At 35.7% G+C, this 17,632-nt stretch overlaps 1 protein-coding gene across 4 annotated transcripts in view; it reads left to right on the top strand.

The window, feature by feature from the left end:
* Positions 1-17,632, top strand: part of ST7L (suppression of tumorigenicity 7 like) — a 158,388-nt gene that overhangs the window by 22,014 nt on the left and 118,742 nt on the right. For all 4 annotated transcript variants that reach the window (XM_007459036.1, XM_007459037.1, XM_007459039.1 and 1 more), the window contains exons 7-11: positions 7,264-7,418; positions 8,908-9,005; positions 9,428-9,542; positions 11,983-12,055; positions 12,987-13,089. In XM_007459036.1, coding sequence (XP_007459098.1) covers positions 7,264-7,418; positions 8,908-9,005; positions 9,428-9,542; positions 11,983-12,055; positions 12,987-13,089 — 544 coding nt within the window. The remainder of the gene's footprint in view (positions 1-7,263; positions 7,419-8,907; positions 9,006-9,427; positions 9,543-11,982; positions 12,056-12,986; positions 13,090-17,632) is intronic.

Here is a 17,632-nt window from a genome sequence, read left to right as displayed (position 1 = left end):
TGTAGGGAACTCAACAAGCAATGAATGAATTTTATTGAAACTCTGAAAACTAATCAAAGTTTATTGCAACCTGGAGAATGCTTAATCAGTTTAAAAAAATAGCTGAATTTCTGTAAGGGAGCTTTGTGGTGTTTTAACTTAACACTGACTCCATCCTCCACTCCCTAGGTCAGTGGCAACCTTGAAGACAACAGTCTGCCTTCTGGGTATAATTCCTACTATCAAAGGAAGCAGAACGGACCTTTTTCTCAGAGAATTATGGTTGTTTATTTTGACCCGTCTGGTTACTCTCTGAAGAACCAGCTCAAAGGGCTTGCCTATATTTTGGTTAATTCGAAACTCTCCCAGCACTGACACAGCTACACTGTGGGGGCATTGTTGAAAATATTTAAAGGCAAATGTATTAGCCAGTGCTGCCAGGATCAAGGGATAACAACTAGGGCAAACAAGAGACAAACTAGAAAGCTTGGGAGGAAAGGCTGGGGAATGAGAAACTTTGGGAAATAAATGCTTTTAAAAGCTTCCACATATTCCTGGGAATCTCAGAGGCTCCACACATGCCCAAAGTTGGGCACCTGCTCAGAAAAGTGAGAAGACCCTAAGCTCTCTTGTGTGTCTGACTTTCAGGTTCTGCACAAACAGAAAGTGAAAGCTAAGGCAGAGTTGTAAACTGCCTGACTGAATGTTGAAGGTATGCCCCAATACACACACAGAACCTATTTGCAAATACTTGCTTTTTGTTTTGCTTTTGGTTTCAGGTGTTTAGGATAATCTATGTCAAATCACTGAATAACCATTAAACTAAAGGAGCAGACACTTCACTGGTCACTTATGACAGAATACAAACTTTACAAAATCAGTTCAGAAAAGTCACAACTGTAAGCAGCAACAGTAATCTCTGGAGAGGAGGGGAAATCTGATTTCTGGAGTTGCTAGATTATAATATTTAAAATTTCCAGTTTTCAACAAAAAAATTATAAGACATGCAAAGAAGCAAAATATGCCCTACACAGAGAAAAGAAGAAAATGAATAAAAACTGTCCTTGAGGAAGCCCAGACTTTGGACTTTCTAGGCAAAAATTTTAAATCAACTATTTAAAATATGCTCAAAGAAGTAAAGGAAACCATGTATAAAGAACTAAAGGAGGGCTTCCCTGGTGGCGCAGTGGTTGAGAGTCCGCCTGCCAATGCAGGGGACACGGGTTCGTGTCCCGGTCCGGGAAGATCCCACGTGCTGCGAAGCGGCTGGGCCCGCGGGCCATGGCCGCAGAGCCTGCGTGTCTGGTGCTCTGCAACGGGAGAGGCCACAACAGTGAGAGGCCCGCCTACTGCAAAAACAAACAAACAAACAAAAAAAACAAACAAAAAAGAACTAAAGGAAACCATGAAAATTATGTCTCACCATTAGAGAATGTCAGTAAAGAGGTAGAAATAATAAAAAAGAACTAAATAGAAATTCTAGAGATGAAAAGTATAACTGAAATTTAAAATTTCATGTAGAGATTCAGCAGCAGATATGAACAGGCAGAAGAAGGAATCAGCAAACTTGATTTAGGTAAAAAATAAAAGAATGAAGGAAAGTGAACAGAGCCTAAGAAACCTGTGGGACACTGTTAAACATACTTACCTGTGCATAATGGAGTCCCAGAAAGAGAGGAGAGAGAGCAAAAGGGGCAAAAAGACTATTTAAAGAAATAATGGCTGAGGGGCTTCCCTGGTGGCGCAGTGGTTGGGAGTCCGCTTGCTGATGCTAGGGGACGTGGGTTCGTGCCCCGTTCCGGGAGGATCCCACGTGCCGCGGAGCGGCTGGACCCGCGAGCTATGGCCGCTGGGTCTGTGCGTCCGGAGCCTGTGCTCCGTGACGGGAAAGGCCACGACAGTGAAAAAAGAGGCTGAGAAATAGGCTGGGTTTAAACAAAAAAAAAAAAAAAAAAAAAAAAAAAAAAAAGAAATAATGGCTGAAAAGATCCCAAATTTGATGAAAGATACAGATCTACACATCCAGGAAGCTCAATGTACCCCAAGTATGACATACTCAAAAGACATCCACAATGAGACACATTATAATCAAGCTTTTGAAAGCCAAAGATAAGGAGAGATGCCTGAAAGCAGCAAGAGAGAAGCAACTCATCACATATAAGTGATCCTGAAAAAGATTAAGAGCTGCTTTCTCTTCAGAAACCATGTAAGGCAGTGGGGTAACATAGTCAAAGTTCAAAAAAACAAAACAAAACAAAACTGTCAGCTTAGGATTCTATGCCCAGCAACCCTGTCCTTCAAAATAAATGGAGAAATTAAGACATTCCCAGATAAACAAAAACAGTTCAGTGCTAGTAGACTTGTCCTACAAGAAATGCTGCAAGGAGTCCTTCAGGCTGAAATAATGTCTTGACTCCACACAAAACAATAAAGAATGCCAGTAAAAGTAACTACATAGGCAAATTAAAAAGTCAGTATTAATTTTGGGGGGGTTTGCAGTTCTTTTTATCTATATGATTTAAAAGACAGCTATGTAAAACAGTCGCTATAAATCTGTGTTGATGGACATACAGTTTATAAAGTTGCAATTTGTGACCATAACAACATAAGCAATAAGGGGCAAATAGGGGCAAAGTTTTGTATACTATTGAAACTAAATTAGTATTAATTCATACTAGATTGTTATAAGTTAAGATGTTAAATGTAATTGTTAACTGTCAACCACTAAGAAATAACAAAAAAAATGTGATAAGTAATAAGGGAATCAAAATGGTATACTAGAAGATATGTATCTAACACAAAAGAAGACAATAATGCAGAATTGAGAGCAAAAAAAAGGGCATATAGAAAACAAATAGGAAAATGGCAGAAACAATTCCTTATCACTAAGTACTTAAACAGGTAACTAGATTAAACTCTTCAATTAAAAGGCATTGATTAGCAGAATAAATAGGAAAAAAAGGTAGTCCAACTATATGCTGTCTACAAGAGATTCTTTAGATACAAAGACACAAAGAAGTACAAAGTAAAAGTGTGTAAAAAAGTATTCCATGCAAATAGTAATCAAAGAGAGCTGGAGTGGCTAAACTGGTATCAGACAAAATAGACTTTAAGACAAAAAGTTTTTACAAGACAAAGAATGACATATAATGATAAAAGAGGTTCAATTCATCAAGAAGATATAACAGTTATAAACTTATATATGTCTAATAACAAAACTTATGAAGCAAAAACTGACAGACTTGAAGGGAGAAATAAAGAATTCAACAATAATAGTTGGAGACATCAACACCTTATTTTCAATATTGGATAGAATAACTAGAAAAAAGATACACAAGGAAATAGAAGACTTGAACAACACTATAAACCAACTGGACCTAACACATCTATATAACACGCTACCTAACAACATCTCAAGTGTACATGGGACATTCTCCAGGATACATCATAATTAGGATATAAACAATTGTCAATAAACTTAAAATGATTGAAATCATACGAACTATCCACCCTCACTACAGTGGAATGAAATTAGAAGTCAATAACAGAAGGAAATCTCAAATTTCACAATATTGGAATATGTGGAAATTAAACAACCAACTGTTTTTTTTTTTTTTTTTTTTTTTTTTGCGGTACGTGGGCCTCTCACTGTTGTGGCCTCTCCTGTTGCGGAGCACAGGCTCCAGACGTGCAGGCTTAGCGGCCATGGCTCACGGCCCAGCCACTCCGTGGCATGTGGGATCTTCCTGGACCGGGGCACAAACCCATGTCCCCTGCATCGGCAGATGGACTCTCAACCACTGCGCCACCAGGGAAGCCCAAACAACCAACTCTTAAACAACCAATGAGCCAAAGAAGAAATCACAAGATAAATTAGAAAAATACTTTGGAATGAGTGAAAATGAAGACATAACATACCAAAAAATTATGGAATACAGCAGAAGCTGTGAGTGATCAGAGGAAAATTTATAGCTGTAAATACCTTCATTAATAAAGAAGAAAGATCTCAAATCAAAAATCTCACTTTATACCTTAAGGAACTAGAAATGAAGAGCCAACTAAACTCCAAGCAGAAGGGAGGGAGTAATAAAGGTTAGAGTGATATAAACAAAACAGAATAGAAAAACAATAGAATCAATGAAACTAAAGGTTGGGTATTTTTAAAAAGATGAACAAACTTGATGGACTTTAAGCTAGCCTGACCAATTAAAAAAGAGAAACTCAGCTTACTTAAAATCAAGAATGAAACTGGGGACATTACTACTGACCTTAAAGAAATTAAAAATACTATAATAGAATACTATGAACAATTGTATGCCAAATTAGCTAACTTGGATGAAATGGCCAAACTCCCAGAAATGCACAAACTACCAAAACTGACTCAAGAAGAAATAGAAAATCTGAATAGACCTACAACAAATGAAGAGATTAAATCAGTAATTTTAAAAATTCCAAACAAAGAAAGCTCAGGACTAGGTTGCTTCACCACTGAATTCTACCAAATTCTTAAAGAAGAATTAACACCAGTCCTTCTCAAACTCTTCAAAGAAATAGAAGAGGAAGTAATTCTTCCTAACTTATTCTGTGAGGCCAGTATTACTCTCATAGCAAAACCAAAGAAAGACATCATAAGAAACAAAAACTACAGACTAATATTCACTATGAATATAGATGCAGAAATTCTCAACGAAATACTAGCACACCAAATCCAGCAGCAGATTAAAAGGATTATACACCATGACCAAGTGGGATTATCCCAGGAAGGCAAGGGTGGTTTAACATGTGAAAATCAGTCAGTGTAAGACATCACATTAACAGAACAAAGGACAAGACCCACACAATCATCTCTGTTGATGCTGAAAAAGTATTTGACAAAATCCAACACCATTTTATTATAAAAACAAATAAGGAATGTAAAGAAACTTCCTCAAACTGATAAAGGACGTCTATGAAAAACCTACAACTAACTATGTACTTAAGACTGAAAGTCTGAAAGCTTGCTAAGATCAAGAATAAGGCAGGAAAGTCTGCTCTTGCCACTTCTATTGATTATTTTTTAAATTAATTAATTATTTATTTTTGGCTGCATTGGGTCTTTGTTGCTATGTGCGGGCTTTCTCTAGTTATGGTGAGCAGGGGCAACTCTTCGTTGTGGTGTGTGGGCTTCTCATTGCAGTGGCTTCTCTTGTTGCAGAGCACAGGCTCTAGGCATGTGGACTTCGGTAGTTGCGGCTTGTGGGTTCTAGAGCACAGGCTCAGTAGTTGTGGCGCATGGGCTTAGTTGCTCTGCGGCATGTGGGATCTTCCCGGACCAGGGCTCGAACCCCTGTCCCCTGCATTGGCAGGCGGATTCTTAACCACTGCACTACCAGGGAATCCCACCACCTCTATTTAACATTGCACTGGAGGTGCTAGCCAATGCACTTAGGCAAGAAGAGGGGGAAAATGGCTTTCGTATGGGAGAGGACTAAGTAAAACTATCTTTCTTCACAGATGACATGATCTTATATATAGAAAACCTTAAAGAATCCACCAAAAAACTATTGGAGCTAATAAAAGAGTTCAGCAAAGTTGCAGGAGACAAGATCAACTTAAAATCAGTTGTTTTTTTATATAGTAGCAATGAACAATCTGAAAAGGAAATTAAGAAAACAGTTCCATTTACAATAACGTCAAAAATGTTAAAACACTTAAGAATAAATTTAACCAAAGAGGTGCAAGACTTGTACACTGAAAACTACAAAGTATTATCAAAAGAAGTTAAAGAAGACCAAAATAAAGGAAAGACATCTTGTGTTCATGGATTGGAAGACTTATTATTGTTAAGATATCAGTACTTCTCAAGTTGATCTACAAATTCTGTGCAGTCTCCATCAAAATTTCAATTGCCCATTTTGCAGAAATGAACAAACTGATCCTAAAATATGGAATTACAGGAGACCCCCAGTAGCCAAAACAATCTTGAAAAAGAACAAAGTAGGAGGACTCACTTCCTGATTTCAAAACTTACTGTGAACCTACAGTAATAATTAGAATTGCCATCTAGATTAATGGAATCAAATTTAGAGTTCAGAAAAAAACCCATACATCTGTGGTCAATTGATTTTTGACAAGGGTGCCAAGACCATTCAGTGGGGGAAACAATAGTCTTTTCAACAAATGGTAACAGCTAGATAACCACATACAAAAGTATGAAGTTAGACCCTTAACATACACCATACACAATTAATTAAAAATTAAAGACCTAAATTTAAGAGCTAAAACTATAAAACTCTTAGAAGAAAACATAGGAGCAGATTTTCAAGACTGTCAATTTGGCAGTGGTTTCTTAGACATGACACCAAAAGCACAAGCAAAAAAGGAAAATTAGATAGACTTCATCAAAATTAAAAGCTTTTGTGCATCAAAGGATACTGTCAAGAAAGTGAAAACGCAACCCACAGGATGAGAGAAAATATTTGCACGTCATATTTGATAAGGGTCTAGTTATCCAGAATGTATAAAGAACTCTTACAACTCAATGACAGAAAGACAACCAATTAAAAATGGGCAAAGGACTTAAAATGTCTGTTTCTTCAAGGAAGACATACAAATGACCGAAATACATGAAAAGATGCTCAGTGTCATTCATCATAAGGGAAATGAAAATGAAAAACACAATGAGATACCCCTTCACAAGAGGCGTTTAACAGCAATAACAGAACAAATAAAAACAAAAAATAGAAAGTGTTTATGAACAACCAAAATTTATTACCAAGTTTAAGCTCTTAATGCTCACCACACAACAGGCCAATAATCAAGAGATGAGTTGTTGGGCAAAGAATAACGACTTTATTCAGAAAGCCAGCAAACTAAGAAGATGGTGGGCTCATGCCCCAAAGGACCATCTTGCCTGAGTTGGAATTCAGTCTTCTTTTATACTAAAAGGGGAGGGAGTAAAGTCAAACATTTTCTGGTTCCCATCAGCCTCCAGAGGGGATGTGTTAATTTCTTCCTCCCTGCAGTCACTCACAGGTGGGCCTGGTCAAGATGTTTCCTGTGAGCTAAACAGAAGTATATTAGCTTAATGCTCATTACCTGGGAGGCAGGGCTCTGAGAGATGGGTCATTATATATAATTTAAGCTTATAGGCAACATCCATATAGTGATTAATTTGTAATAGAATACAAATGTTCTTCCCTATTACAGGGAAAGATACGGAAATGTGATGTAAAGGGACATACCCCAAAGAAAATACTTGTCTTACCATTTTACTTAAAATTGCCTTGCTTGCTTTCTTTATAGCTGTGATACTGCATATGTTCTACTGGCTGAGGAAGAAGCAACAACTATTGTAGATGCTGAAAGGTTATTTAAACAGGCACTCAAGGCAGGAGAAACAATTTACAGGCGGTCACAACAGTGCCAGCACCAAAGTCCTCAGCATGAAGCTCAACTGAGTAAGTGAATTTGAACTAATTTTCCCCTGTCTTTTAGTTCCTGCAACTGCCTGTTTTATGTGTAAAACACAAAACAAAATTTTTAAAAAATGCAATACTTAAAAGTTAGCTACTTTTCATAAGAGATAACAAATCTATTCAAGTCAGCAAGACAGAAATGTATATTAGCTAGAGAATGCTTGTGGAAGGGAACAGATCTGTTCTGGTTATTGAGAGATGTGCTGCTCTGAAACTTAACAATAATTTATTTCATGTGAGAATTGGGCTGGTCATTGGAGAAACACAACTCAAATGTATTCAAGATTCAAGAGAACTTTCTAGTGATGATAAGCAGCTATTACCCTTATCCTCACCCTTACCCAAGCAATAGTAGAGGTATATCATTTGGTTTGCTCTTCAGACAGTATATATCTCCATATAGTGCCAGGGAGTGGCCCTTCAGCACAAAACCAGCCTTACACTTGATATTGACTATTTCTTTGGTTGTTTTTTCTCCATGATGTGTTTGAGACCATATGGGCCATAGCAGCTGAGGTCCTTTCTTTCCACTCTCAGGCATACTCTCCCAGTTGTGATCGAGACACTTTTACCAAAGATGTTAGAATCTGTAATGCTGCTGCTTCCTGCTATTTTGTGTGGCCAGAGGGCTTTAGTTTCATGATTTTGGCAGATAATGGGCAATAAATTGAAATATGTTTATATAATGCATTATCTCCTGGAGTTAAGTTCTAAATCTTTTGTTTGTGTAAATTAAAATTAGGATAATGTTTTCTCTCTAAACTAAATATTGATGTATATAGTATGTTTCATTAATGTGTGTTGTTATAACACACAACTGTGGGAATATGCAATTTTGCAGTCTGGAACTAATGAAACTACCTCTGTAAAAATGTCATGCCATTTGTCCTTGTATAATCTCAGATATAGTTATGAGATAGTTCCAGAGATATTTGTTAGCCCTTTCTAGAAGTAGTTTTGTAGTTTGTTAGTTACTTGCTGTTGACCAAAAATTTACGCTAGCATGGAAATTTTGTTTTGAATATCTTTTGTTTGTCAGCTAAGATAATAGAGAATATTAAAATAGTAGATTGTTTATGTAGAAACTTAATAATGTTATTTTTTCCTATTAATGTATGTCTTTTATTTTAATAGTAAAATCTACTTGCCAAGTATACACAAATTACTTTATATATACTGTACTCAGATTACTTAATGTTAGAGGCAAAAGTAATTCTCTCTCTCTATATTTTATAAGCTTTTTATATAAAAAACTTCAAACATCTATAAAAATAGAGCAGTATAATGAACCTTCATTCATTGTTCATCACCCAAATTCAACTATTATTAATATTCTTCCATTCTGACACAATTTAATTTTAATTGAACCTCCCAAGGTAAGCAAATAAAATTAACAGGTAATATGTTAATGAAGTAGCAGGTCATAATATAAAAGTGATAGTTTTGTGTCATTTGTTGTTTTTCTAAATAGGGAGAGATACCAATGTACTGGTGTATATTAAAAGAAGACTGGCAATGTGTGCAAGAAAATTAGGAAGAATAAGAGAAGCAGTAAAAATAATGAGAGATGTAAGTAAATTTGATGACTCAACCTTTATCTTTATTCCTTCAAAAACAAAATGTTTTAAGTTGCCAGTTAAGTTAATGCAGAATCACTATGTGTGTTTTTTTTTTTTAACATTGATTGATTGATTGATTGATTGTCCGTGCTGCCCAGCTTGCGGGATCTTAGTTCCTTGACCAGGGATCGAACCCTGGGCCCCAGCAGAGAAAGTACCAAATCCTAACTACTGGACCGCCAAGAAATTCCCCAGAATCACTGTTTTTTTAATTGATGGTTTTATAACAAGATATTTATTTAATATACATAGATTTCTTAGAGGTTGAGTCTCCACAGTTTTAAGAAACAAAAGAATTTCTACCTCAGTGAATTTGATTCAGCTCTGAGTTCCTTTTGTATAATTTTAATCTTTTTTCTTTTTAATATACAGTTGATGAAAGAATTTCCCCCTCTTACCATGTTGAACATCCATGAAAATCTCCTAGAATCACTTTTAGAATTACAGGCCTATGCAGATGTCCAAGCAGTTCTAGCAAAATATGATGGTGAGTGATAATTCTCTTAGTTAGTAGCATGGTTAAAGTATTTTTTTTCTATTAAGTAATCATAAATGTGATCCTACTCTGGTATTTCTGTGATCTTCTCTTTGCATTCTTACCAGTCAATATCTAGTATCTGTGGATATAAGTTGCTATTAAGTATCTTCTTTATCAGTACTTTTGGTAGCAAAAGTCTGCAAGGAGGAACTTTCCTTCTCTCAAGATGTATTCATTTTTTTACTGAGTGCCTAATGTGAGTGAGGCGCTTGGAATACAGTGGTGAATAAGAAGACATGGACTTAGCCCTTGTAGAATTTACCGTTTAGTGGAACATACAGACAAATGAATAGTAGTTATATTGAGGCATAGTGTGTTAGGTGAGGTAATAGGAAAGTGTGGGGTGCTATGCACTTCATTTGTTTTGGAGTGGCAGGGAAGGCTAACAAGTTGCTTAGAGTATATATAAGAATAACTCAGAATAACATTTTATGATACTTTTTAGTTACAAAGTATAATTTATAATCTCATCTGATCCTTATAACAATCTTGTGAGGTGGTAGGACAAGTACAATATTTTTACTGTTTCCGGTTAGTAAATAAGAAAACTGGAGTAGAAGAAGGTTAAGTGATTGGGTAAGGTCTTCTAGCCAGTTAAGTGTCAAGCTTGAACTTAAATTTAGGTATTCCATTTGTTTGTTTACTAGTCTCCCAACAGTAAGTAAGAAGTCAATATATGTTGGCTATTATTATTATTATACGATAACAGTTCCAGTTTACCACAAATGGAGTTGGGAGAATTTTTGAGAAGCATAGCCTTTCTCCTCATTCTGAGTGAGGCATCAGCTTTTAACCCCAAGCTGGAAACATCCTAACTAGCATAATACTTCTGGTCATTTCTTTCACTGTATTAGAACACATTTAAGTCACTTATTCACACTCTCCTGTTGTAAGCTCCTACCCATTAGCTTGGGAATCTCCATGACTTGGAAAGTTTGAAATTTGTTACACTTGGAAAGAGAAGTTTATTTCTTTTAAACATCTGGAATTCTTAGGAAGTGCTTTAGAGTAGTATAGGCTCATGGAGAAATTTGTGAGAAATTCTTTCCATATGTTACTTATCAGATGCATGGCCTGCTTATGATACTTATGATGAACAAGCTTAGGGACTGAATATGAAAAATCAGATGGGACCTATTCATTAAAAATAAAATAAAACTAGCAACTTGGATATGCTTCTGTGTTTTCAGTTATTTTTATGAGTCCCCAGTTTTTACCCTTTTAGAATCCTGAAAAAGTTAAAAGCAAGTTTACTTCTTTAGTTCTCCATTTGCTGGTATAACTCTGGAATCTGGAAAGAGAGTTCTGTAGTCTTACTCTGCCAATAACATTATTTTGGTCATTCTTTAAGAAAGAACTCATTAATTTCATTGTAGTTCTCAATTTCTTTTTATTTTATAAAAAATCATCATTTAAGGGCTTCCCCGGTGGCGCAGTGCTTGAGAGTCCGCCTGCCGATGCAGGAGATGCGGGTTCGTGCCCCGTTTCGGGAAGATCCCACATGCCGCGGAGCGGCTGGGCCCGTGAGCCATGGCCACTGAGCCTGCGCGTCCGGAGCCTGTGCTCCGCAAATGGGAGAGGCCACAACAGTGAGAGGCCTGCATAACGCAAGAAAAAAAAAAAAAAAAAAAATCATCATTTAAGAAAATGTAGAAAATGCAAAAACATTGGAAGAAGAAAAAAATGAAAACCACCCATGATTATATCACCTGGACTTAACTACTATTAATTTTTTTTAACATTTATTTATTATTTATTTAGGCTGTGCTGGGTCTTAGTCGCGGCATGTGGGATCTTCATTGTGTCACGCAGGATCTTTAGTTGTGGCATGTGGGCTTCTTAGTTGCAGCATGTGCACTCGTAGTTGCGGCAAGCTTGTGGGATCTAGTTCCCCAACCAGGGATTGAACCCAGGCCTCCTGCATTGGGAGTGCGGAGTCTTACCCACTGGGCAACCAGGGAAGTCCTGTTAATTTTTTTTTTTTAATCTTAGTTTTTCTCTGTGAATAGGTGGAGTTTTTACATAGTTCTATCTATACAATGGCTTTTTCCTTGGATAGTATTATTATAAGCAGCTTCTTATAAGCATTTGTTGAGTACTTTTTACCATTGTATGAGAGCTTTCACAGACATGGTTTAATTTAATCTCTGCTAGAAAAGTACCATTTCTCTATTTTGGGAAAACTGAGGTTAAAGAAGTTGTGCTAGTTCAAGGATGAATAGCTGGTAAATAGTAGAATCAAGATTCAGACTCAGGTTTTCCAATTATATGTCCATGTGCTTTTACTACTATATTATATCCGTTGAATTTGAACTATGAATTATTCTTATTAGAAATTGTCTTAAGATATTTTTGTGATTCTTGCCTAAATTAAAAATTATTATTATAGATATAAGCCTTCCAAAGTCAGCAGCCATCTGTTATACAGCAGCACTATTGAAGACAAGGACTGTTTCAGATAAGTAAGTAGTTATGAAAACTATAATAGTTTAGAAAGACTGCTAAACTCAATATTGTTTTTCATCCACTGACTTTAAACAATGCTTTTTATTTTCCCTACTGCCTGCTGAATAACCCTTGATCTTATGGGGCTCAGAAGCTTCTTACTATGTGTAGTGGAAAGAGCAAGGTTTTTAGAGCTAAGTAAACTTGGATTCAAATTCAAAGTCTACAGCATACCAGCTATGGAACTTTGGTCCAGTTAATCAGTTTGAGTTTCTTTGTTATCTGTAAAATGAGAATAATAATACTGTAGGGTGGTTGTGTGAGGATTATGTATGTTAAATGCCCAAAGCAATGCTAGATAGAAAGTATATCCAGTACATAGTAGCTATGATGGTAATGGTAAGATATGTGGTAGGGAAATAGGTTTCATGTTACCTGTTTTGAGATTGTAATTCTGAGTTATTCTGATTTCCTTGTATTTTTGGCTGTCCTTAATGAATTTCTCTTTATTCCACAGGTAAGTTATTCAGAAACCAACCAAATGGCAACTGCTTTCTTTCACCTTAGATTACTGTGGCTTGATATGAATTAGAATGGACTGTTCACAGTCTGTGACAGTGAAAATTTGATAAGAATGTACTTCTATTTCATGAGATCCTCTAGATGTCCCTGTGTAGCATTTCTTATTTTATTACTTTACCCAAAGTGTGCCTTTAATGGACTTCTGAAGGCTTTCTTCACCTTAACTTGAATATTTCCATTTCTTTTGCTGCCTTCCTTTATATGTTGAACCAAAGGCTTTACTTTTATGTTTAGTAGCCATTTGGCTTTGACTTTAGCCATCACCAGAAATCTCTGATTTAGGGGGCTAGATTATGATCTCAGTTAATTAATTGATTAAAATATTTATTTAAACATTTATTTCTTCATTTTGTGGTTTTCTTACAGATTTTCTCCAGAAACAGCCTCCAGAAGAGGGTTAAGCACAGCAGAAATTAATGCTGTGGAAGCAATTCATAGAGCTGTGGAATTTAATCCTCATGTTCCAAAAGTAAGAAACTTTATGATAGAAATACTACTTTTATTTAAGTTAATCAAATTGGTAACAGTGTATAGACCAAAGTTTGGGTCTCCATAATTTGAGGCAGAATTGTTTTAGTCTGCTGTATTTTGATGCTTAGTGTTTCCCCTAAAGGGGATGTTAAAAAGAATTTAGAAAGGTGGATAGGAGCAGTATTTCAGTATAGGCTTTATAATTGCTGTCAGAATAAAATTTGATGTACAATATGTTCACTTAGCTGTTCCTTTTACTATAGTTATAGAGAAGAAATAAAATGGCTTGGTCCTAATAAAAGATCATTCATATTTCAGATCATTAAATCAAATTTCCTGTTACTATAAAAGCTTTTTACATCTAGACAGATGCTTTTGAATGAGGACTGGGTAGACAAAGACTGAAGACAAATAGATTAAAATAATCAGTGTTAGGAAACAGATGTGAAAGATCCCAGAAAAACTGCTGAGTTGATGTTTATTTAGTCCCAGATGAACTGTACTCATCTCATTTGTCTTAATATTGTGCACCTTGCAGACATACAGATCATTGGTTAATCTTTGTGTGTTATAACCCAAGATGAAATTTTGGATTTTAAAAACAATGCCCGAAGTTAGGGAGTATAGAGTATTCAAGAATATGCCTTTACTTAAAAGAGTAATTGTAACTGTTGATTCCAGTATAATATGTTAGTGGAATTTGGAAACTAGTAAACATTAAAGGATTAACCTCTAAAAAATAATCTCAAAGAAATGCAAGTTGTCTGTTAGAGTAAGTAAAGACAGAGTCAAGAATATTACTGAAATCTAAGGATGAGAGTCAACAAATATTTATGCCATTCTCTTATTAAGTGAAACTGGTCCCATAAATTTCAATAACAATTTTAGTGTGAATTGTAATACATATACAGCAAAGTGTAAAAAACAGAAATGTGTATCTTAATTATTTATTATAAAGCAAATGAGTGGAAACTACCACTGAGGTCAAGAAACAACATTGTCAGCCCCCAGAAACCCACCTGCCCTTTCCCAATTACGACTTCTTCCCTCCTGCCTAAACTTAACCACCATCTGACATTAATTATGTTTATTAATTATGTTTTTCCTTCTTTTCTTATATTTTTAGTCTATACTTTTCCTTTATTGCTGGCTTTATAAAACAGGTTAAGGAATTGTCCCTCTTTTATCATTCTCTGGAATAATTTGTGTAAAAATTAGAATTATTTCTGCCTTCAGTGATTGGAAGAATTTGCTGATAAAGCTGTCTGATTTTGGATTTTTCTTTGTGAGAAGAATTTTCATTACAAATTTCATATCTTTAATAGTTTAATTACAAATTCAGTTTTTTTAACCATTCCATAACTATTCACATTTCTTGTTTCTTCTTGTGTTAGTTTTTGGTAAGTTGTATTTTTCTAGGAATTTATTACATCAAAAATTTCAAATTTATTGGCATAAAGATTTCATAAAATCCTTTTATTAGCTTGTTAATATGTGCAGAATCAGTTGTAACATCCATTTTTTAATTCATAACACTGGCTACCTTTCTTTTTGCCCCTCTATTGGATTCCTCAGGGATTTATCAATTTTATTAGTCTTTGTGAAGAACCAACCTCTGGCTTTGTTGATCTTCTCTACTGTTTGTTTTCTGGTTCATTCATTTCTGCTCTTCACAGCCTTCTTTCAACTTTCTTTGGCCCCATTTTATTTTTTTTTAATTCTTGTATCTTCTTTTTTTTAATTAATTATTTTTGGCTGCGTTGAGTCTACGTTGCTGCGTGCGGGTTTTCTCTAGTTGTGGCGAGTGGGGGCTCCTCTTCGTTGCGGTGTGCGGGCTTCTCATTGCAGTGGCTTCTCTTGTTGCAGAGCACAGGCTCTAGGTGCACGAGCTTCAGTAGTTGTGACACATGGGCTCAGTAGTTGTGGCTCGCAGGCTCTAGAGCACAGGCTCAGTAGTTGTGGCACACGGGCTTAGTTGCTCCGTGGCATGTGGGATCTTCCTGGACCAGGGCACAAACCTGTGTCTCCTGCTCTGGCAGGCGGATTCTTAACTGCTGAACTACTGGGGAAGTCCCTCTTGTATCTTCTTATAAGGTATTTAACTCATTAATTTTTAATGTTTCTTCTAACATATCCATTTAAGTCCATAAACCTCTCTCTAAGTACAATTTTAACTGCATACTATAGCATTATTTTTTTTATTATTTAGTTCAAAAATATTTTCTAATTTCCACTATGACTTCCTCTTTGATTTAGAGGTATATTTATTCCATTTAGATGTGTATTTCTTAATTTTAAAGCATATGAAAATTATCTTTTTATCAATGATTTCTGACGTAATTGCATTGTGGCCAGAGAACATACACTGTGTGATTTCACCCCTTTGAAACATTTTTTAATTCTTGATTTCTATTTATTTTTCACATCTCTCGTATTATTTATAGGTTTGAATTATTCTCTGCCACAAGTTTAAATATAATCTGTTATCTCTTTGAAAATAAAGTAGTTATCTTAAAGTCTTTCTCTGATAATCCCAATATCTAGAACGTCCCTGTTTCTGTTTTTAACATCTGTTTTTTTCTGCTGCATCATGTTCATATCGTCTTTTCTCTTATGCCTGATTTTCTTTCACTATGTGCCAGATATTTTATTTGAAAATTTGTAGAAATAGCTTAAAATCTCAGATAATATTATATTCCTTCATAGAGGATTTTCCTTGCCCTTAGATGCCTGGAAGAAGCATTGGTAGGACAGGATCACCTTAATTCAGTTTCAGGGATTGAAATTTTCTGGTCTACCCAGATGACTTGAAACTGGACTGCAGTCCATGAAAGTTTCAGTTTATTTCTGGTTCACCCTTATTCCTAAGATGCAGCTTTCAGAGTCCCAGTCCAATCCTGAGGGTTTTGCCAGGCTCTCACTCTTGACAAGACTTGGACTTCAACTTTTGTTCCAGTAGCCTTATGAAACTGGCAAAAATACCGAACAGCCTCCTAGCTATCTTTTCCAGAATTGTCAAATGTCCCTATAGTGAAAGATGCCCCAGGTGTGGCTTACTTCTCTGCTTTCTGCCATCTTTAGACTGTGGCCTGGTAATTCTCTACCCTTTGTTAATTCTCTGATGTATTTGATTCAATTTTTTAAAATCGACAGCTTTTCTAGCTGTCTGGGAGGGTTCATCTGAGTTACCCAGTCTAAAAATACTTGTATATGAAATGCTCTGCTCTCTCTTGCTGCAGAGTGGTTAAGAGAATGGATTCAGCAACTTAACTGCCTACATTTGAATTCTGGCTCCACTACTTCCTAGCTGTATTACCTTGGGCAAGTTACTTAACTTCTCTAGACTTGAGTTTCCTCATGTGTAAGCTGGGGATAATATTCCCTACCTCTTAGAGTTGTTATTAAGATTAAATGAGTGCATATCTTTAAAGTGCTTAGAAGGGTACCTAACACCTAGTAAGCTTTACAGAAGTGGTTGTTATTGTTATTACCCAGGATGGGGTGGAAATCTGTTCCTTGTGTGAGAAGATAAGCAGCAGTTATTAATCCGAACTATTCAAATTAAATACACCATTGATATCTAAAAAATTTATTTAATTCCCACTCAAAATAAAAAAATAGGGACGCCGACTTGGCTGCGCAGGTAGTGAGAGTGCTCGGGTATTGCGGAAGCGTATGGACTTCGCGACGGTCCCGCGGTGACAAAAGAATTTTGCATGGTTAAAGATAAAGAATAATGCTTATTTTAGATTATTATTTTATCAGAGATTATATAAAAAGTTGTATAAGTTATACATAATATATATATAATATATAAATGAATATATAAATATATTGTTATATATGAAAGTTATCCCATGAAGTCTTTAAACTCATTTTATATGTAAAAAAGTTCTTATTCCTCTCATTGAAAAAGGATGGATGCTATTTGTATTGCTGTATATTTATTTAAGAAAAAAAAAGATTTAGAACATACTGTAATTAAAATACAGACTGAACTTTTATTCTATTACATAATGAAAAAAAGATAATACTTTATACTCTAAAATTTGATTTTCATAATTTGAGCTTAATAAATCAGCTGGCTTATTTTTTGTGATGATATGTCTTATGTTTAAAAGCTAAGAAAGAAGAGAAAATATTCTATAGTACCACTTGTAAAGCTTCTCCATAGTGACATAAATCCCAGGGATATGTTTGCCTACCCCAGGAGTTTTAGAATTACCAAATGGGTCATGCTGAGTTACCAGTATGACAGCCAAGGCTCTTCTGAAGACTTTGCTCCATCTCTGGGTCCTTCACTCTATTTACATCAACTAATTTGGAGTTCCCCAGACCCCATGCCCTTGAATATGCCATTTTTTTCTTCCTGTAGGGTCCCTTGGATTCCCCTTTTTGTAAATGTAGACATTTCCATTCATTCTTTACACCCCAGAGTAGGAATCATCCATTCTCTGAAGCCTTCACTGAAACACTTTTTCCTTTTGCCATCCCTCTATTCCATGTATGACACATTATTGTCACCATATGCCTTTTCCTTC

This window comes from Lipotes vexillifer, unplaced genomic scaffold (assembly GCF_000442215.2).
Source record: "Lipotes vexillifer unplaced genomic scaffold, Lipotes_vexillifer_v1.1 scaffold400, whole genome shotgun sequence".
Taxonomy (NCBI): Eukaryota; Metazoa; Chordata; class Mammalia; order Artiodactyla; family Lipotidae; genus Lipotes; species Lipotes vexillifer.
Note: the sequence above shows the minus strand (reverse complement) of the source record. Positions and strands in the feature narration are given on the sequence as shown.